We start from the raw sequence: 21,424 nt of genomic DNA, 5'->3' as shown, positions 1-21,424 counted from the left end.
CTCTTCCCCTGCAGGCCCGGGGTAGCAGGCTGCCTCCTTCCAAGGCGTTTTGGCAGCTGCTTACTTGCTGCAGGACGCACTGTCGTGTGTCAGGCCGAGAGCCGTGATAGTCCCGGGCACGCACACCCCCACCAGCTGCCAGCTTCCCCAGCACCTGGCCTGGCAGCGGGGGCTGCCCAGCTGCACCCCTCCTCTGGGTGGTAGCCCCAGGGCTCCTTACAGAGCACTGTGCAAACACCCCAGACCAGCTCCGTCCCATTGTCCGGGGGGGGGGGCCACAGAGGAGGGAAGAGACTTGCTCCAGGCCACAGTGAGGCACCCGTCCACTAGGTCACGCTGCCTGAGGGGGGGGTGGCACTGATAGTGGGCAGGGGAGTGAGTAGGCTGTTGCCGGGGGGCTGATATGGGGGGGTAGGTTGTTGCCATGGAAATAATCGAGGGGGGTGAGTAGGCTGTTGTGGGAGGGTAGGCCCTTGCCATGGCGATGATACAAGGGGGAGTGGGCTGTTCCTGAGGAGGTGTACTGGTAGGCGGGGCACCCCTTGGGTTCTCAGGCTTGGCGTGGGAGGGGTGTGAAGTCTAAAAAACTTGTCAGCCATTTCCTGAGCTTACCCTGAATGGTGTCAGCTGGCGAGCGAGTGGGAGCAGCCTGCAGAGAACTGACAGAACTAGACGCAATATTTACTTGGGGTGTTGACTGAGAAGCTGTTAATTGAGGGAATTCTCCACACTCGTTGGTCATTCATCGGTTTCTTACCTGAGGAAAAAGAACTTGCCTTGCAGCTGGTCTCCGTTCCTTGCCACGGGCCGCTCCCACTAGTGTCAATCACAGAAATGAAGCTGGGAGATGGGGTGTAACAGGAATCCTAGGGAGCGGTGTGCATTGCCGACTGAAACACAGGGTGCGGTGTAGCTCACCTGGCCTTCTGTCCTCACCAGCCTGCCCTTGCCATGTCTGAGCCACACCTGCTCGGTGCAGGGGATTTACCAAACCATTACGACAGGCTTTGCTGGCTTGGCACCCTCCGAACTTTGACAGTGTTACATGGTAAAAATCCCTCCACTGTTGCCAGAGAATGGGGGGCTGGAAATCTGGCAGCTGCACCCAGCCTATGCCGTTCAGCTAATAACTGTTCCTCAGACCCGCAGGGAGCTCCTTTCCATCGCCAGCTCCACTCAGACCCGCAGGGAGCTCCTTTCCATCGCTAGCTCCACTCAGACCCGCAGGGAGCTCCTTTCCATCGCTAGCTCCACTCAGACCCGCAGGGAGCTCCTTTCCATCGCCGGCTCCACTCAGACCCGCAGGGAGCTCCTTTCCATCGCCAGCTCCACTCAGACCCGCAGGGAGCTCCTTTCCATCGCCAGCTCCACTCAGACCCGCAGGGAGCTCCTTTCCATCGCCGGCTCCACTCAGACCCGCAGGGAGCTCCTTTCCATCGCTGGCTCCACTCAGACCCGCAGGGAGCTCCTTTCCATCGCCGGCTCCACTCAGACCCGCGGGGAGCTCCTTTCCATCGCTGGCTCCACTCAGACCCGCGGGGAGCTCCTTTCCATCGCTAGCTCCACTCAGACCCGCAGGGAGCTCCTTTCCATCGCTAGCTCCACTCAGACCCGCGGGGAGCTCCTTTCCATCGCTAGCTCCACTCAGACCCGCGGGGAGCTCCTGTCCATCGCTAGATCCACTCAGACCCGCGGGGAGCTCCTTTCCATCGCTAGCTCCACTCAGACCCGCGGGGAGCTCCTTTCCATCGCTAGCTCCACTCAGACCCGCGGGGAGCTCCTTTCCATCGCTAGCTCCACTCAGACCCGCGGGGAGCTCCTTTCCATCGCCGGCTCCACTCAGACCCGCAGGGAGCTCCTTTCCATCGCCAGCTCCACTCAGACCCGCGGGGAGCTCTTTTCCATCGCCGGCTCCACTCAGACCCGCGGGGAGCTCCTTTCCATCGCTGGCTCCACTCAGACCCGCGGGGAGCTCCTTTCCATCGCCTGCTCCACTCAGACCCGCGGGGAGCTCTTTTCCATCGCCGGCTCCACTCAGACCCGCGGGGAGCTCCTTTCCATCGCTGGCTCCACTCAGACCCGCGGGGAGCTCCTTTCCATCGCTAGCTCCACTCAGACCCGCAGGGAGCTCCTTTCCATCGCTAGCTCCACTCAGACCCGCAGGGAGCTCCTTTCCATCGCTAGCTCCACTCAGACCCGCAGGGAGCTCCTGTCCATCGCCGGCTCCACTCAGACCCGCAGGGAGCTCCTTTCCATCGCCAGCTCCACTCAGACCCGCAGGGAGCTCCTTTCCATCGCCAGCTCCACTCAGACCCGCAGGGAGCTCCTTTCCATCGCCGGCTCCACTCAGACCCGCAGGGAGCTCCTTTCCATCGCCGGCTCCACTCAGACCCGCAGGGAGCTCCTTTCCATCGCTAGCTCCACTCAGACCCGCAGGGAGCTCCTGTCCATCGCCGGCTCCACTCAGACCCGCAGGGAGCTCCTTTCCATCGCTAGCTCCACTCAGACCCGCAGGGAGCTCCTGTCCATCGCCGGCTCCACTCAGACCCGCAGGGAGCTCCTTTCCTTAGCAGGCTCCAGTCAGACCCGCAGGGAGCTCCTTTCCATCGCCGGCTCCACTCAGACCCGCAGGGAGCTCCTTTCCATCGCCGGCTCCACTCAGACCCGCAGGGAGCTCCTGTCCATCGCCGGCTCCACTCAGACCCGCAGGGAGCTCCTTTCCATCGCCGGCTCCACTCAGACCCGCAGGGAGCTCCTTTCCATCGCTAGCTCCACTCAGACCCGCAGGGAGCTCCTTTCCATCGCTAGCTCCACTCAGACCCGCAGGGAGCTCCTTTCCAGCTCTGGCTCCACTCAGACCCGCAGGGAGCTCCTTTCCAGCTCTGGCTCCACTCAGACCCGCAGGGAGCTCCTTTCCGTCGCCGGCTCCACTCAGACCCGCAGGGAGCTCCTTTCCATCGCTAGCTCCACTCAGACCCGCAGGGAGCTCCTTTCCATCGCTAGCTCCACTCAGACCCGCAGGGAGCTCCTTTCCATCGCTAGCTCCACTCAGACCCGCAGGGAGCTCCTTTCCATCGCTGGCTCCACTCAGACCAGCAGGGAGCTCCTTTCCATCGCCAGCTCCACTCAGACCCGCAGGGAGCTCCTTTCCATCGCCAGCTCCACTCAGACCCGCAGGGAGCTCCTGTCCATCGCCAGCTCCACTCAGACCCGCGGGGAGCTCCTGTCCATCGCCAGCTCCACTCAGACCCGCGGGGAGCTCCTTTCCATCGCCGGCTCCACTCAGACCCGCAGGGAGCTCCTTTCCATCGCCGGCTCCACTCAGACCCGCAGGGAGCTCCTGTCCATCGCCGGCTCCACTCAGACCCGCAGGGAGCTCCTGTCCATCGCCGGCTCCACTCAGACCCGCAGGGAGCTCCTGTCCATCGCCGGCTCCACTCAGACCCGCAGGGAGCTCCTTTCCATCGCTAGCTCCACTCAGACCCGCAGGGAGCTCCTGTCCATCGCCGGCTCCACTCAGACCCGCAGGGAGCTCCTTTCCATCGCCGGCTCCACTCAGACCCGCAGGGAGCTCCTTTCCATCGCCGGCTCCACTCAGACCCGCGGGGAGCTCCTTTCCATCGCTGGCTCCACTCAGACCCGCGGGGAGCTCCTTTCCGTCGCCGGCTCCACTCAGACCCGCAGGGAGCTCCTTTCCATCGCTGGCTCCACTCAGACCCGCAGGGAGCTCCTTTCCATCGCTAGCTCCACTCAGACCCGCAGGGAGCTCCTTTCCATCGCTGGCTCCACTCAGACCCGCGGGGAGCTCCTTTCCATCGCTAGCTCCTCTCAGACCCGCAGGGAGCTCCTTTCCATCGCTAGCTCCACTCAGACCCGCGGGGAGCTCCTTTCCATCGCCAGCTCCACTCAGACCCGCGGGGAGCTCCTTTCCATCGCCGGCTCCACTCAGACCCGCAGGGAGCTCCTTTCCATCGCTAGCTCCACTCAGACCCGCGGGGAGCTCCTTTCCATCGCTAGCTCCACTCAGACCCGCGGGGAGCTCCTTTCCATCGCTAGCTCCACTCAGACCCGCGGGGAGCTCCTTTCCATCGCTAGCTCCACTCAGACCCGCGGGGAGCTCCTTTCCATCGCTAGCTCCACTCAGACCCGCGGGGAGCTCCTTTCCATCGCTAGCTCCACTCAGACCCGCGGGGAGCTCCTTTCCATCGCTAGCTCCACTCAGACCCGCGGGGAGCTCCTTTCCATCGCTAGCTCCACTCAGACCCGCGGGGAGCTCCTTTCCATCGCTAGCTCCACTCAGACCCGCAGGGAGCTCCTTTCCATCGCTAGCTCCACTCAGACCCGCAGGGAGCTCCTTTCCATCGCCGGCTCCACTCAGACCCGCAGGGAGCTCCTTTCCATCGCTAGCTCCACTCAGACCCGCAGGGAGCTCCTTTCCATCGCCGGCTCCACTCAGACCCGCGGGGAGCTCCTTTCCATCGCCGGCTCCACTCAGACCCGCGGGGAGCTCCTTTCCGTCGCTAGCTCCACTCAGACCCGCGGGGAGCTCCTTTCCGTCGCCGGCTCCACTCAGACCCGCGGGGAGCTTGTGGAGTGAGTGGAGCTAGTGACGGAAATGAGCCAGAGGGAGCTGGGTCCTGGGACAGGCAAGCGGTGGGATGGTTGAGGAGGCAGAAGTGGGGGCCAGAACTGTGTCTGCAGGGTTGGTGCCATGCGCTGTGTGTGTGTGGGACAGGGGTGAGCAGGGGGATGGGGGCTGTTACAAGAGCAGTGGTGCTGGGACAGGGTGTGATTACAGTCGGGGGGGCCGGGAGGTGGGATTGGTGCTGGGAAGCTGGGGGGGAGGTGACCCTGGCAACGGTTTAGGGGCTGGAGTCGGTGCAGGGGGGATGGGCCTTGCCAGATCTGATCCTGGACCACAAAGTTGAATTGTGGGGCAGGATTGGTGCTTTTCTGCGCTTCCACACACACGCACCAACTCCAGTAGCTCCCTGGCTGCAGGGTTGGGCTCTTCGCTTCGGCCCGATGCCTGGGCTGTGCCGGCCTGGCCCCATGCTGCCTCTGGCAGCAGTTTGGCTGGCTGGCTGCGCAGTAAGAAAGGCCTGGCAGCGTGGCAACACTGTTCCCCCGGCCACCCCCACTCCTCCTCTCTGGCACCGGGGAGAAACGTTCCCTCTACGTTTTTCCATCCATGTGCGGAATAAATTTTGTTACGTTCCCCGAGGTATGTGCAGACGTGTCCCACCAGTAGAACAAAAAACCTAGATATAATACAGATTGTTTTAAAGTTACCATAGGGATAATTGCTCCAGCCAGGACAGATTCGGCATTTTAGAATTCACTACTCAAAGAATTGAATGTAAGTGTAAGAGAGAAGTAAAAATTATGAAATGCATAGACCAGAATAGCCCACTTGAAAGAATCAAATGACAGAGAATATATGTGCATTGCAGGAAGTACCAAGACGTAACAACTGGGGGGGGCGGGGGTGCTGCTGGGGAAGTCTCTGAGAGACCGGGCGCTGTCTCTTTAAGGCACGCACTCACCCAGGCTCGTTCAGACCTCAGAGCTGCTGCAAGTCCTGAGCCCTGTCCCTGCTACCCTGCTCTGTGCAGCTGGGTACAGGGGCTGGGGGGAGACAGGGACATCCTGACATCAGCCCCCTCCTTCCTCCCCCTGCCCCACTCTGCACAGCCAGCAGGAGGGTCCCAGGAGCAATCAGGCTGCAGAGCGGGTGTGGGGGCACCTGACTACATGCTGCCGCTGGATGTGTGTGGCTCTGCTAATCAACTTCATGGCACTGTGCCGCTTACAGCCAGCTCCTTCGCATCCCCCGCGCTGCCGGCCAGGGACAACGTTCCCCTCTCAGCTCCCTTGGGGCCCTCTGCTGATAGGAGTGGGGCAGCACCAGTTCCTGGGGGTGGGATCCATTGCTGGCCAGATCGCCCTCCCGCTGTATCCACGCCAGGCTCCCTGGCTTTGCTCAGCCGCGTGGAACGGGCTCCGCACACCCTGTAGGCCTGTGAGCCTGCAGGGGCCACCCAGCTTTGCTGGCACTGGGCCAGCCCCGCGCTGTTCCACTGCCATCCTCCCTCTCAGGAACACACGGGTCCCAGCAGCATCTGCTACCTCAAGCTTTAGGGTTGGGGGAAGGCCCATAATGCACCTGGCCAGGATTCCTCCCTGACCCCTCCCCGCCCAGGCCATAAGCTTGAGGTTTGCTTAGCCAGCTCCCTGGCCCAGATAAGAACATTAGATCGGCCAGACTGGGTCAGAGCAAGGGTCCATCCAGCCCAGTGTCCTGTCTTCCCACAGTGGCCAGTGCCAGGTGCCCCAGAGGGAATGAACAGAGCAGGGAATCATCCAGTGATGCATCCCTGGCGCCATTCCCAGCTCCTGGCAAACACTGCATGGCTGTGAGCATTACTGGCCACGAGCCGTCCCACCAGTGGAGAATCCCACGTCTGAGCTGTTGCGCCAGTGTGTCCGCACGTGAGGCATCCTGCCCAGAGCCTTGGCCTCCAGCCTGGTCCCGGGGCTGGGCAAGGTACCAAGCAGCCACTCACCGTGCTCCGGCTCTAACGCCTCTAGTTCCTCGTCCCAGGTTCGCTGACTGCAGCTGGCAGGGGGATGCTCTGCCCCAGGCATGCTCTGGGCGACAGCTGGGCCCTGCCCTACCCTGCTCTCGAGGGCCCCGGGGCCTGCGATCTGCTTACAAACCCCCCTGGTCACTTTGGACCTTTGAGCCCCACATGTTCATAGCTCTGACTTCTCTAGGGCGCTGGCCGCGGAGAGCCCGCCCTGTAGTCAGATTGGTGCCGCCCAGAGCCACCCGGGGGGGGGAGGGGGGCAATTTGCCCCGGGCCCCACAGGGGCCCCCCCCAGACTTTTTCAGGGCCCTTGGAGCGGGGTCCTTCACTCGCTCCGGGGGCCCCAGAAAACTCTCGCGGGGCCGGGGCCCCTGGAGCTTCTTCCGCTCCAGGGCAGAAGGACCCCCCACCGCCGAATTACCGCTGAAGTGGGACCCGCCGCCGAAGTGCCCCGAAGACCCGAGGCGGGGACCCCACCGCCGAATTACCACCGAAGTGGGACCCGCCGCCGAAGTGCCCCGAAGACCCGAGGCGGGGACCCCACCGCCGAATTACCGCTGAAGTGGGACCCGCCGCCGAAGTGCCAGGTCTTCGGCGGTAATTCGGCGGCAGGGGGCCCCCGCCGCAGGTCTTCAGGGCAATTCGGCGGTGGGTCCCAGAGCGGAAGGACCCCCCGCCGCCGAAGACCCCAGGCCCCCTGAATCCTCTGGGCGGCCCTGGTGCCGCCTAGGCCTGGAGCTCACCTCCCATCCCTGGGTGAAGGGACTCGCTGGCTTGGGGCGGGCAAGCTCCCAGAGCGTGGGAGTCACCATGTGCCTCCCTCGTTACATCCGAGCGGCGGCTGGTTAGCGAGGCAGGAAGTGCTGTGAGGATGGCGGTGTCTAGGGCTGGAGCATGAGAAGCCAGGGCTTGGTGGGCTCCCCGTTACTCTGCAGGTTACGCAGCCCCGTTGTGCTCAGGTGGGGGACTGGGGGGGTAGAAAGCAGAGGTGGCTGGGAGAGTTTGGGGCAGGCTTGTCCCAGGGGTGGGGGGTAGGCCCTTGGTAAACGCTGATGCTGTTCCTGCTCCGGATGACGGGTCGCTCTCTCTCCAGTCCCTGCACCCCAGGGCCGGGAGCTCACCCGGCTGTTCCCTGCGCACCTGATTGCAGGGCTGGTTTGTGCGGAGTGCGGCCCCCAGAGCCCCTCTCCATCCTCCCAGTCCAGCTCTGAGGGGTCCCAGCTCTGCCCTCTCCCAGGCTGAGCCCCACACCACATGGGAGGGGAAAGGGGGGTGGGGCAGTCACTGCTCAGGGCAGGGCTGCGGGGGGGGCTGATGAGAGCAGCCCTAGCTCCTGGCAGTCCCGGTGGCACAGCATTCCTGGGCCCAGCCCGTGCAGCACACCCTTCGCATGGGGTTTGGGGAAGGAGGCCGCTGATTTGATTCCCAGGGAGCCGCTGGGACACCTACTCTGTGTCTCCAGGAGCCTGGCACTTCCTTGGGGGTGGGGAAAGCCGTCCCCGGGCTCCTCGGCCTGGCACTGCCCCCGCTGTCAGGACCGGCTCCGGCCTGGGCCACCTGCTCCGGGGAGCAGGCTGGGGCAGGGTGTGCCTGACCCCGACAGGCGACGGTGGCTGTGCTCACGCAGTGCTGCCCTGAGGGGGGGCATCCCTCGTTTCCCGCTGCCCTGGGGACTGGCTCCCCTCCCAGGAAAGGACTTTCGGGGCCCTCCCCTCTCTCTCACACCTGAGCCCTCTGTCTCCCCCCACTCCAGCCATGGCAGGCTGGGGCGATTCCCTGCCGGGCAGCGCCGGGCAGCACGGGGCACTGCGCTCTCCCCTACCCATCCGGGCGGCGCTGTGGCCCTGGGACTGGAGGGCTGGGTCCTGACCCTGCATCCCCTGGCGAGGGGCCTGGCCCCTCTGACAGCAGAACGGGACATGTCCAGTCATACTTTCTCCTGGGGCCACCCCACGGTGCCTGACTGAGCTGGCTGTCTCCTCCGCGAGGGGAGCCCCCCATTCCCTAGAGGGCTGCGCACAGAGTGCCCCACCATGGGCACCCCCAGGCATTGCAGCCTGCCAGGCCAGGCTGGGTCCCCGACACCACATGCTCCCACGGGAGGGGTAAAGCCCAGGGTCATGCTGGGCCCCCAAGGGGCCTTTCCCAAACTGAGCCCCACGGCGGGAGAGTCATTGCTGCTGGGCACTGGGGGCCCCGGGCCCTGCCAGCCCCAACAGAGCCCACCTGAGAGCTGGCTGAGCCAAGCAGTCCCTGAGGGGGCTCTGGCACTTGGTGGCCCCTTCCCTGCCCGCTGCTGGCTTTTGGGGGTCCCTCCTCCCCGGGACGCGCAGGCAGCCCTGACTCCCCGTCTGCTCTCTCTGCAGGCTGAGAAGAAGGCCAAAGTCATTGCCATCATGAACGTGGTGGAGGAGAGCCCCCGGGCAGAGCCTCAGAAGGAGGAGGAGGCCAGCCCGCCCGCCTCGCAGCAGCCCACAGACCCCGCCTCGCCCAACGTGGCCACCACGCCTGAGCCAGTGGTGGCCGACGCCATGGACAAGAGCGCGTCCAAGTCAGCCGATGACGAGCCGGAGTACGAGGTGAGCTCGGCCACATGCAGCGCGGGCCAGGGGCCTTCGGGCCAGCATGGCTGGGGGCAGATGTGGGGCGCACCGTCTGTGGGGAACCCAGCCACGCCGGAGCACCCGTGCCACGCTCTGGGACCTTGGCCACCCCGGATCCCTGCTGCCACCTGGCCTGCTCCCCTGCTCCTCCCCTCCCCCGTCCTTCTCTGCGCGCCTCCCTTCCTCCACCCTGCACCTCCCCTCCCCCGTCCTTCCCTGCACCCCTCCCTCCCCCACCCTGCACCTCCCCTCCCCCGTCCTTCCCTGCACCCCTCCCTCCCCCGTCCTTCTCTGCGCGCCTCCCCTCCTCCACCCTGCACCTCCCCTCCCCCATCCTTCCCTGCACCCCTCCCTCCCCTGCTCCTCCCCTCCCCCGTCCTTCCCTGCACCCCTCCCTCCCCTGCTCCTCCCCTCCCCCGTCCTTCCCTGCACCCCTCCCTCCCCTGCTCCTCCCCTCCCCCGTCCTTCCCTGCACCCCTCCCTCCCCTGCTCCTCCCCTCCCCCGTCCTTCCCTGCACCCCTCCCTCCCCTGCACCTCCCCTTCCCTGTCCGTCTCTGCGCACCTCCCCTCCTCCACCCTGCACCTCCCCTCCCCCGTCCTTCTCTGCGCACCTCCCCTCCCCCACCCTTCTCTGCACACCTCCCTCCCCTGCTCCTCCCCTCCCCCGTCCTTCTCTGCGCGCCTCCCCTCCCCCACCCTGCACCTCCCCTCCCCCGTCCTTCCCTGCGCGCCTCCCCTCCCCCACCCTGCACCTCCCCTCCCCCGTCCTTCCCTGCACCCCTCCCTCCCCTGCTCCTCCCCTTCCCTGTCCTTCTCTGCGCGCCTCCCCTCCCCCGTCCAACTCTGCACCCCTCCCTCCCCCTGCTCCTCCCCTCCCCCATCCTTCTCTGCGCGCACCCCTCCCCCACCCTGCACCTCCCCTCCCCCATCCTTCCCTGCGCACCTCCCCTCCCCCACCCTGCACCTCCCCTCCCCCGTCCTTCCCTGCACCCCTCCCTCCCCTGCTCCTCCCCTTCCCTGTCCTTCTCTGCGCGCCTCCCCTCCCCCGTCCAACTCTGCTCCCCTCCCTCCCCCTGTTCCTCCCCTCCCCCATCCTTCTCTGCGCGCACCCCTCCCCCACCCTGCACCTCCCCTCCCCCGTCCTTCCCTGCACCCCTCTTCCCCTGCTCCTCCCCTCCCCCGTCCTTCTCTGCGCGCCTCCCCTCCCCCACCCTAATCTGCACGCCTCCCTACCCTGCACCTCCCCTCCCCCACACTTCTCTGCGCGCCTCTCCCCCTCCACCCTGCACCTCCCCTCCCCCACCCTTCTCTGCACGCCTCCCTCCCCTGCGCCTCCCCTCCCCCACCCTTCTCTGCGCGCCTCCCCTCCCCCACCCTGCACCTCCCCTCCCCCACCCTTCTCTGCGCGTCTCCCCTGCTCCACCCTGCACCTCCCCTCCCCCGTCCTTCCCTGCACCCCTCCCTTCCTTGCTCCTCCCCTCCCCCGTCCTTCTCGGCGCGCCTCCCTCCCCTGCTCCTCCCCTCCCCCGTCCTTCTCTGCGTGCCTCCCCTCCCCCACCCTGCTCCTCCCCTCCCCCGTCCTTCCCTGCACCCCTCCCTCCCCTGCTCCTCCCCTTCCCTGTCCTTCTCTGCGTGCCTCCCCTCCCCCACCCTGCTCCTCCCCTCCCCTGTCCTTCCCTGCACCCCTCCCTCCCCTGCTCCTCCCCTCCCCCGTCCTTCTCTGCGCGCCTCCCCTCCCCCACCCTTATCTGCATGCCTCCCTCCCCTGCACCTCCCCGCCCCCACCCTTCTCTGCGCACCGCCCCTCCTCCTCCCTGCTCCTCCCCTCCCCCACCCTTCTCTGCACGCCTCCCCTCCTCCACCCTGCTCCTCCCCTCCCCCACCCTTCTCTGCACGCCTCCCCTCCTCCACCCTGCACCTCCCCTCCCCCGTCCTTCCCTGCACCCCTCTTGCCCTGCTCCTCCCCTCCCCCGTCCTTCTCTGCGCGCCTCCCCTCCCCCACCCTTATCTGCACGCCTCCCTCCCCTGCACCTCCCCTCCCCCACCCTTCTCTGCGCGCCCCCCTCCTCCACCCTGCACCTCCCCTCCCCCACCCTTCTCTGCGCGCCTCCCCTCCCCTGTCCTTCTCTGCGCGCCTCCCCTCCTCCACCCTGCTCCTCCCCTCCCCCGTCCTTCCCTGCACGCCTCCCCTCCCCCACCCTGGTCCTCCCCTACCCGACCCTTCTCTGCGCGTCTCCCCTGCTCCACCCTGCACCTCCCCTCCCCCGTCCTTCCCTGCACCCCTCCCTCCCTTGCTCCTCCCCTCCCCCGTCCTTCTCGGCGCGCCTCCCTCCCCTGCTCCTCCCCTCCCCCGTCCTTCCCTGCGCGCCTCCCCTCCCCCACCCTTATCTGCGCGCCTCCCCTCCCCCACCCTGCACCTCCCCTGCCCCGTCCTTCCCTGTACCCCTCCCTCCCCCTGCTCCTCCCTTCCCTGCACGCCTCCCCTCCCCCCTGCCACCCTTCATATTTCCCCTCCCCCAGCCTTCTCTGCACACCACCACTCCCCAACCCTACACACCTCCCCTCCCCCACCCTGTGCCTCTTCTCTGTCCTTCCCTCCATACCTCCCCCCACCCCATGCCTCCCCGTCCTCCCCTGCACACCTCCCCTCCCCCAGCCCCTGCCCCCCCTCCCCTGCACACCTCCCCTCCCCCAGCCCCTGCCCCCCCTCCCCTGCACACCTCCCCTCCCCCAGCCCCTGCCCCCCCTCCCCTGCACACCTCTCTCCCTCCACTATCTTGTGCTTCCCCTCCCCCGTCCTCCCTTACACACCTTCCTTCTGGCTGCTCTGCATCACCGCGCTCCTCCCCTGACCTCGCCTGCCCCCAGCTCCCTCTACTGGCCTACACGTGTGTATCTCATCCCTGCCCATTCCTGTCCCCCCCCAGCCCCACTGTTCCCCTTTCCCCATGTCCAGCCCCCTGCTTTGCCCCTCCCTGTTTCTGACTGGGGGGGGCCCACTCTCTGACGCTCCGTCTGCTCCCCGGGCTGGCAGGATGGCCGAGGCTTCGGGATCGGCGAGCTGGTGTGGGGGAAGCTGCGTGGATTCTCCTGGTGGCCTGGCCGGATTGTGTCCTGGTGGATGACTGGGCGGAGCCGAGCAGCCGAGGGCACCCGCTGGGTCATGTGGTTCGGAGACGGCAAGTTTTCCGTGGTAAGTGGCAGCGCCAGGCGCTGTCTGGGCTGCAGGCTGGCAGTTCTCGGGCCTGCCCTGGCGGAGGGGTGCTCTTCTCTCACAGCCCCATCTCTGCTCCCCACAGGTCTGCGTGGAGAAGCTCCTGCCACTGAGCTCCTTCTCCAATGCCTTCCACCAGGCCACGTACAACAAGCAGCCGATGTACCGCAAAGCCATCTACGAGGTCCTGCAGGTAAGAGCAGCCGGAGAGGGGGCCCCTTGCCGTCCCTATGCCCATCCACCCATGAGCCTTGGATTGCCCAGACCGCGGGAGTGTGACCACGGGCACCCGAGGGGGGTGAACATGTTACGGAGGGCGAGGCGCTCAGACGCTCGGCGATGGGGGCCGGAGAGAGACTCCCTGGCAGGGAGGGGGTGGAAGGGAAGGGCCCCCTGGCCCCGGTCCCATCCATTCAGCTAGGCAGTGCTATGGGTCCTGGAGTTAGACCAGCAGTTATCTGCTTGGGCAGTAGCTTCCTCTGCGCTGCGCAACCTCCTGCGCTGCTCATCGGGGCGCCTGCAGCCCACTCAGGGCAGTGGCGGTGGCTGTGCCATGGGGCACTGCCGCGCTCAGCCCACGCCTGAATGATGTGGGCTGTGTTGGGGCCAGAGAGGCAGGGGCCCTGTGTCCTGGCTGCACACACAGCAGGGCAGAGGAGGCCCCTCTTGGGCTGGGGGTGACTGGCCTGACCCTGGGGCTCGCGGCGCAGGTGGCCAGCAGCAGAGCGGGGAAGATCTTCCCAGCATGCCCCGAGAACGACGAGACAGACACTTCCAAAGCGGTGGAGATCCAGAACAAGCAGATGATCGAGTGGGCCCTGGGGGGCTTCCAGCCATCTGGTCCCAAAGGCCTGGAGCCACCAGAAGGTAACGGGCTTGTGGGATGGGGCGGGCGCAGCTCCAGGCAGGGGGAGCCAGGCTGCGGAATGGGCACTGGGCCACGGGGAGGGGCAGTGGGACTCGCCTGCGTATCCGTGGCACCTGGCACATCAGCTCCCGAGCATGGCAATGAGATGCTGTATTTCCCTTCCTCTGGCTTAGGCTGACTTACCACAGCCATCTTGTCCCTGGCTCAGTTATTGCCAGCTCTGTGCTCACCGGGTCTGGCCACTGCGGTCCTTCTCTGCAGCCTCAAAGGCCAGGTTCGGGGCAGCACAGAGGGGCTGCCCGGCCCTGCCAGCCTGCCCGTCTCCTTGAGCTCGACTCGTCAGCCTTGACCTGCCCCTCCAGGCGCGGTCCTGGCCGCTGGGAGCGATTTCCCAGTCCCAGCTCCCCGCTGTTGGCACCTAGCTGTGATCTGCCAGCCTCCTCTCCCAACCACAGCTCGTGGGCTTGCTGCTGGCATGGTAGCCGAGAAGCCGCAGGTGGGGATTAGGGCCCTGCTGTGCAGCAAAATCAGCCAGCTCCTGCCCCAAGGAGCACCCGGCTCGGCCTTGGCAGGTGTGACGGTGCTGCCCGTGGGAGCCAGCTGAGGTCACTCAGTTAGGGTGAGCTGCAAACAAAACAGGGCAGACAAACCCCAAACGCTGGTGGTTATTCCAATACTTAGATTTACCAACCAGCACAAAACAGCTTCTGTAGCACCTCACTGGTTACTCAGAGTCCAAACCCTGCAGTTCCCTTGAAGTGCCCAGCCTCAGGCCTCCGTCCAGACACACACGTCAGAGATGCTGGTGATTCCTGAAAATCTTATCTCATCATATAAAAGAAAAGGTTCTTCCAACCCCAAAGGATCAGCCACACACCCAGGTCCAATTATAACTTAGATCTTACACAAAATACACGCCACAGCCAATTCTTATTAACTAAGCTAACATTTATTTAAAAAGAAAAGAGAGAGAGTGTTGGTTAAAAGATCAATATACAGACAGACTTGAATTCAATTCTTGAGGTTCAGACACAGCAGAGATGAGCTTGTAGTTGCCAAAAGTCCTTTTAGAAATAGCCCATAGCTTATAGTCCAATGTCCATACAACCAAAAGGTTGTAGAGCAGTTTTTAAACTAGGAGATGGGGGAAAGCCGACTGCTGCAGAGGAGCGTGTGGATCGGACAGAGACTTCTCTTAGGGGAGAGTCTGATGATAGAGAATCTCCAGATTATAGTCAGGAGCAGAGGACTGAAGAGTATAATGTAAGGGCCGGATCAGATGATAAACAGTCACATAAAAAAGAATCTGGCACATCAGAAAAAGGCAGGCTAATAAACAGGGACAAGTTTTTAAAGTGCTTGTACACAAATGCCAGAAGTCTAAATAATAAGATGGGTGAACTAGAGTGCCTTGTGATAAAGGAGGATATAGATATAATAGGCATCACAGAAACCTGGTGGACTGAGAGCAATCAATGGGACACAATCATTCCGGGGTACAAAATATATCGGAAGGACAGAACAGGCCGTGCAGGGGGAGGAGTGGCACTATATGTTAAAGAAAGTGTAGATTCAAATGAAGTAAAAATCTTAAGCGAATCCACAGGTTCCATAGAGTCTCTATGGATAGAAATTTCATGCTCTAGTAAAAATATAACAGTAGGGATCTATTATCGACCACCTGACCAGGACAGTAATAGTGATGATGAAATGCTAAGGGAAATTAGAGAGGCTATCAAAATTAAGAACCCAATAATAGTGGGGGATTTCAATTATCCCCATATTGACTGGGAACATTTCACTTCAGGACGAAATGCAGAGATAAAATTTCTCGATACTTTAAATGACTACTTCATGGAGCAGCTGGTACGGGAACCCACAAGGGGAGAGGCAACTCTAGATTTAATCCTGAGTGGAGCGCAGGAGCTGGTCCAAGAGGTAACTATAGCAGGACCGCTTGGAAATAGTGACCATAATACAATAGCATTCAACATCCCTGTGGTGGGAAGAACATCTCAACTGCCCAACACTGTGGCCTTTAATTTCAAAAGGGGGAACTATACAAAAATGAGGGGGTTAGTTAGACAAAAGTTAAAAGGTACAGTGACTAAAGTGAAATCCCTGCAAGTTGCGTGGGCCCTTTTTAAAGACACCATAATAGAGGCCCAACTTCAATGTATACCCCAAATTAAGAAAAACAGTAAAAGAACTAAAAAAGAGCCACCGTGGCTTAACAACCGTGTAAAAGAAGCAGTGAGAGATAAAAAGACTTCCTTTAAAAAGTGGAAGTCAAATCCTAGTGAGGCAAATAGAAAGGAGCACAAACACTGCCAACTTAAGTGCAAGAGTGTAATAAGAAAAGCCAAAGAGGAGTTTGAAGAACGGCTAGCCAAAAACTCCAAAGGTAATAACAAAATGTTTTTTAAGTACATCAGAAGCAGGAAGCCTGCTAAACAACTAGTGGGGCCCCTTGATGATTGAGATACAAAAGGAGCGCTTAAAGACGATAAAGTCATTGCGGAGAAACTAAATGGATTCTTTGCTTCAGTCTTCACAGCTGAGGATGTTAGGGAGATTCCCAAACCTGAGCTGGCTTTTGTAGGTGACAAATCTGAGGAACTGTCACAGATTGAAGTGTCACTAGAGGAGGTTTTGGAATTAATTGATAAACTCAACATTAACAAGTCACCGGGACCAGAGGGCATTCACCCAAGAGTTCTGAAAGAACTCAAATGTGAAGTTGCGGAACTATTAACTAAGGTTTGTAACCTGTCCTTTAAATCGGCTTCGGTACCCAATGACTGGAAGTTAGCTAATGTAACGCCAATATTTAAAAAGGGCTCTAGGGGTGATCCCGGCAATTATAGACCGGTAAGTCTAACGTCGGTACCGGGCAAATTAGTTGAAACAATAGTAAAGAATAAAATTGTCAGACACACAGAAAAACATAAACTCTTGAGCAATAGTCAACATGGTTTCTGTAAAGGGAAATCGTGTCTTACTAATCTATTAGAGTTCTTTGAAGGGGTCAACAAACATGTGGACAAGGGGGATCCGGTGGACATAGTGTACTTAGATTTCCAGAAAGCCTTTGACAAGGTCCCTCACCAAAGGCTCTTACGTAAATTAAGCTGTCATGGGATAAAAGGAAAGGTCCTTTCGTGGATTGAGAACTGGTTAAAGGACAGGGAACAAAGGGTAGGAATTAATGGTAAATTCTCAGAATGGAGAGGGGTAACTAGTGGTGTTCCCCAAGGGTCAGTCCTAGGACCAATCCTATTCAATTTATTCATAAATGATCTGGAGAAAGGGGTAAACAGTGAGGTGGCAAAGTTTGCAGATGATACTAAACTACTCAAGGTAGTTAAGACCAAAGCAGATTGTGAAGAACTTCAAAAAGATCTCACAAAACTAAGTGATTGGGCAACAAAATGACAAATGAAATTTAATATGGATAAATGTAAAGTAATGCACATTGGAAAAAATAACCCCAACTATACATACAACATGATGGGGGCTAATTTAGCTACAACGAGTCAGGAAAAAGATCTTGGAGTTATCGTGGATAGTTCTCTGAAGATGTCCACGCAGTGTGCAGAGGCGGTCAAAAAAGCAAACAGGATGTTAGGAATCATTAAAAAGGAGATAGAGAATAAGACTGAGAATATATTATTGCCCTTATATAAATCCATGGTACGCCCATATCTCGAATACTGTGTACAGATGTGGTCTCCTCACCTCAAAAAAGATATTCTAGCACTAGAAAAGGTTCAGAAAAGAGCAACTAAAATGATTAGGGGTTTAGAGAGGGTCCCATATGAGGAAAGATTAAAGAGGCTAGGACTCTTCAGTTTGGAAAAGAGAAGACTAAGGGGGGACATGATAGAGGTATATAAAATCATGAGTGATGTTGAGAAAGTGGATAAGGAAAAGTTATTTACTTATTCCCATAATACAAGAACTAGGGGTCACCAAATGAAATTAATAGGCAGCAGGTTTAAAACAAATAAAAGGAAGTTCTTCTTCACGCAGATCACAGTCAACTTGTGGAACTCCTTACCTGAGGAGGTTGTGAAGGCTAGGACTATAACAATGTTTAAAAGGGGACTGGATAAATTCATGGTGGCTAAGTCCATAAATAGCTATTAGCCAGGATGGGTAAGAATGGTGTCCCTAGCCTCTGTTCGTCAGAGGATGGAGATGGATGGCAGGAGAGAGATCACTTGATCGTTGCCTGTTAGGTTCACTCCCTCAGGGGCACCTGGCATTGGCCACTGTCGGTAGACAGATACTGGGCTAGATGGACCTTTGGTCTGACCCGGTACGGCCTTTCTTATGTTCTATTCAGGGTGACTCCAGTCAGTGACTGGGGATCTCAATCCTTGTGGCTTAAGGTTTCCCCCTCTTGAAACCCAGAGCAGATCTGAGATGAAGCAGGATCGTGTCCCAGGGTTTTTATACATTTCCAGCAGCCTTTTGGCCTGAGAAAACAATGGGCTTAACTCTCCTTCTCCCAAACATCCTGGCAATTAGCACAGGGCAATTTATCCATTAAACAGTCAGATACAGGTTACCACAACCTTCAAAGAGACACATAGACAATAATACTATTTCCCTCAAGTGTCTTCCTAAATGTTAATATTCCTTTTTTGAGCTTTGAATCAAAGCTCTAGCAATAGACAAGCCTTGTTTGCTGACATCCCAAGCCCTGAGCAAACACCTCCCCTTCTACCTCTAACAATGCGGCTGCATTTCAAAGCTCTGGTCATTTACAGATCTTCCTAACCAGTCTCTAAAGTTGGGCCCTGGGTCAGGCCAGTGTGTGAGTTAATTAACTCTTTCTGCCCTGTCATCCTTCAGTGAGAGATTCGATCAGATTCACGACATGGCTGGCAGAGAGAGGCAGGCGGCGGGGAGGAGGGGGAGGGAGCAGTGGAAGGCTTGGGGCCAGCTGCATACGCTGCCCCGGGAGTCACTGGGAAATGCCTGGCAGCCAGCTGCCTTGCCCAGCTCCCCTGTGCCCACTGCGAGGAGCTGGCCCGTGCTGCTCTCCGGCGCCCGCTCTAACCACGTCCCTTTCCCTTTGCGCAGAGGAGCGGAATCCCTACAAAGAAGTTTACACGGAGATGTGGGTGGAGCCAGAAGCAGCCGCTTACCCCCCGCCTCCGCCAGCCAAAAAACCAAGGAAAAGCACAACGGAGAAGCCCAAGGTCAAGGAGATCATAGACGAGCGCACCCGAGGTAGCCGCCCGCCCGCTGAGGGAGGGCCTCTGGGGAGGGGTGGCTGGCTGGCCCCAGACAGGGCCACTCACCCCCACTGGCACCGAGCTCCGCTGGCCGCCGCTGCAGCTCCAGAACAGCATTTCCCATGGTGCTGCTGGCATCGTGAGAGCAGAGACACCCCGCTGGCCCAGGGAGGCTGCAGGGCTCTGTCTGCTGGCCCTGGGGAGCACTAGTCCCACCCCCGGCCAGCCTGAGAACTAGAGCTGCCCAAGCCTAGCTCCCAAATTCCCCTTCTTGAGCTGCGGAGAGCCCCCCGAGCCAGGCCACTGTGGGCCCCACCCTGCCCCTTCGGGCAGTTGGAATCTGGTTTTGAACCCCGAGCCCAGGGCAGCTCCAGCTTGTCCTGGACAGGGGCTGCCTCTGGACGTGGGTTAAACCCCACCCGAGACCTTCCCCGGCCTGAGAGCTCCTTTGCCATCCTCCTTCTCACTGGCCGGGCAAGGGAGGGGTGAGGAGAGAAGTGGGGGCTGCCACCCCACTGCAGAGTAATGGACCCCAGAGTAGCTCCTCTCTCCCCTCAGCCACCCAGGGGAGAGGAGACAGAGAGAACCGGCCACCGTGTCTGTGCTCACACACTGCCCTGCCGCTGGAGGGCAGCACTGGCTCTGTGTGTAGCGCTGGCCACTGGTGCCCAACGGCCCCGGGCACTAAACCTCCTACCCAGAGGGCAGATGCAGCCTGGGCCTGGCCAGTGTCTGGCCAGCATCTCAGCCCCGATCGTTGGCCGAGTGCCATCTTCACACCCATTCTTCCCCTCGTGTCTCTGCGGAGACTGTCAGCAAGGGGGACTGCCCTGAGACCCCCCATCTCCCATGGGTCCCGGAGCAGACCCGTACGAGGGCCCGGATCCCACTTCTGCTCTTCCTGGCTCCTCCCTGGGCAGCAGGGTCCCTGTCTCCCTCGCACTGCCCCATCTCTGGGGACACTGTCATTTCCTCTGCATCCAGGACCCCGCGCCCTCAGGGGCAGTACGAGAAGGGGCTGGAATTCCGCCCCGCCCCATGGCAGGGTTGAGTGGCCGAGTCCTGGCTAGGGAAAGACCCTTCTCTCAGGCCCTGTAGAAACTCCCGCTCTTACCTTACGAGCTGCCCCCGGGCTGGCGCAGAGCATCCTGTGCCATTGTGTGTAACCCAGCCGCCCTCCAGCCCCCCGTGACCTGCCTGACGACTTCTTCTTTCGCTTCCCCAGAGCGGCTTGTTTATGAGGTTCGCCAGAAATGCAGGAACATTGAAGGTGAGTGTGTGAGCAGGGAGGTGCCTAGCGCCTGCTGCCACCCCCAGACATCCCTAGAGAGGGGACGTCGGTCAGCCTCAGCCTCCCCCTTGCCCACACACCGTCCTGCCGCGGAGAGAGGGACTGTGGTGGCGGAGAGGCAGGAAGGGAGCCAGTTGGCAGAGACACCTCCTGGTTTGCACCTGACTGGCATGCAGCGGTGAGACTGTGGCCATCCTGGCGGGTGGAAGGGCTGTCCTGGGGACACCGCATGGGCCACTACCAGGAGTGGTCGCGTGTGTTGCATTCCCACACCGCTGGGATCATCAGGGGAGCAATGCTGAGGCCAGTGGCACAGAGATGTGGTTAGAGACGGGAGACTGGACTAGAAGGCAGTTGGCTCCATGCTACTCAGTGTCCTCAGCACTGGTCTGAATGAAAATCTCAGGTCCTTGCTGGTGAAGTTAGGGGATGGCGCAGCCGTTGGCAGGGGGTAACTAGCAAGCGGGTAAGCTGGGCCCGTTCAAACACAACGTGTGCAATACAGGCAATGCCAGGTTCTCCGGGTAGGAGCCAGGGGCGCAGGCCATGTGCACAGAGTGGGGGGCCGTCAGGGCCTGGAAATGATAGTCCCAGTGCGCGGTATGAGCGTTAGCAAGCCTTGGCTGTGTAACCAGGGGTGTAGCGAGGAGGAGCCCAGAGATCTTCCCTCTGTACACGACGTTGGGGAGACGCTGCTGGAATTCGGTGTCCCGTTCTGGGGGTCACACTTTTAAAAGGGTGCAGAAAAGAGCCGCCCAAAGCAGGCGGACAGGGCTGGAGTAAACGCTTGGAGCACTGTCTGTTTAGCTGACCAGGGAGAAGATTGAGAGGTGTCTTGGTTACAGTGTGTAAGTGCTTTCCCAGGGAGAACTCACCATGTCCTAGAGGGCTTTCCGCTAGCGGAGACAGGCAGCTGAGAGCCAGAGGCTGGGAGCTGGAGCCAGCCATTCAAACGAGAAACAAGGTGCAAATCTGTAACAATGCGTGGGATTAACCCAGGGGTGGGCGGGACACCCCAAGGGCAGTGGGGGATTCTCCACCACTTGGCATCTCTAAATGCAGACCGGCTGCCTTGCTGGCACACACACATTACAGGGGGAACTGGCTGGCGTGCAGTGGCCTTGGATACGCACCCACCAGGCGGGGTGATCGAACCGTCCTTTCTGGCCTTGCACTCTGCAACTCTCATTTAGTTGACCTGAAAGAAGGGTACGAGCCTTGCTCCTGGCTCTGCATGGGGCTGATGGCTTGTTCTCGCAAAGACAGAACAAGACCCAGTAGCTGGAAACTGAAGTTAGACAAATCCAGGCTAGGAATAAGGAGCAGAGTTTTAACAGGGAGAGGAGGGTAACGACCCACTGGAGCAAGCCACTAGCGGCTGTGGGGAATTTGCCGTCACTTGAACGCTTTAGCTTAGGCCCGGGGGTCTGTGGAACGGATGCGCTCTAACTCGTCTGGCGCTTGTGGGCAGGAGGCAGGAATCGCTGGCTGGAGTCTCTGCCCGGTGTGATGCAGGATATCGAATGACTCTTCCGAGCCTTAACGTGTGTGGCCGTCCAGACTCCTCTTGTGGCTAGTGGGTGTGGAGTCTGCTGGGGCTCCCACTGACTC

The 21,424-nt window shown here is 60.5% G+C and overlaps 1 protein-coding gene across 4 annotated transcripts in view; it reads left to right on the top strand.

Annotated features, from left to right (window-relative positions):
- DNMT3A (DNA methyltransferase 3 alpha) overlaps positions 1 to 21,424 on the top strand; it is a 247,436-nt gene that overhangs the window by 185,823 nt on the left and 40,189 nt on the right. For all 4 annotated transcript variants that reach the window (XM_045009567.1, XM_045009568.1, XM_045009569.1 and 1 more), the window contains exons 8-13: positions 8,957 to 9,169; positions 12,229 to 12,387; positions 12,494 to 12,601; positions 13,119 to 13,275; positions 18,368 to 18,517; positions 19,748 to 19,792. In XM_045009567.1, coding sequence (XP_044865502.1) covers positions 8,957 to 9,169; positions 12,229 to 12,387; positions 12,494 to 12,601; positions 13,119 to 13,275; positions 18,368 to 18,517; positions 19,748 to 19,792 — 832 coding nt within the window. The remainder of the gene's footprint in view (positions 1 to 8,956; positions 9,170 to 12,228; positions 12,388 to 12,493; positions 12,602 to 13,118; positions 13,276 to 18,367; positions 18,518 to 19,747; positions 19,793 to 21,424) is intronic.

This window comes from Mauremys mutica, chromosome 3 (assembly GCF_020497125.1).
Source record: "Mauremys mutica isolate MM-2020 ecotype Southern chromosome 3, ASM2049712v1, whole genome shotgun sequence".
Taxonomy (NCBI): domain Eukaryota; kingdom Metazoa; phylum Chordata; order Testudines; family Geoemydidae; genus Mauremys; species Mauremys mutica.
The sequence above is the reverse complement of the archived record's forward strand: the minus strand, read 5'-3'. Positions and strand labels throughout refer to the sequence as shown.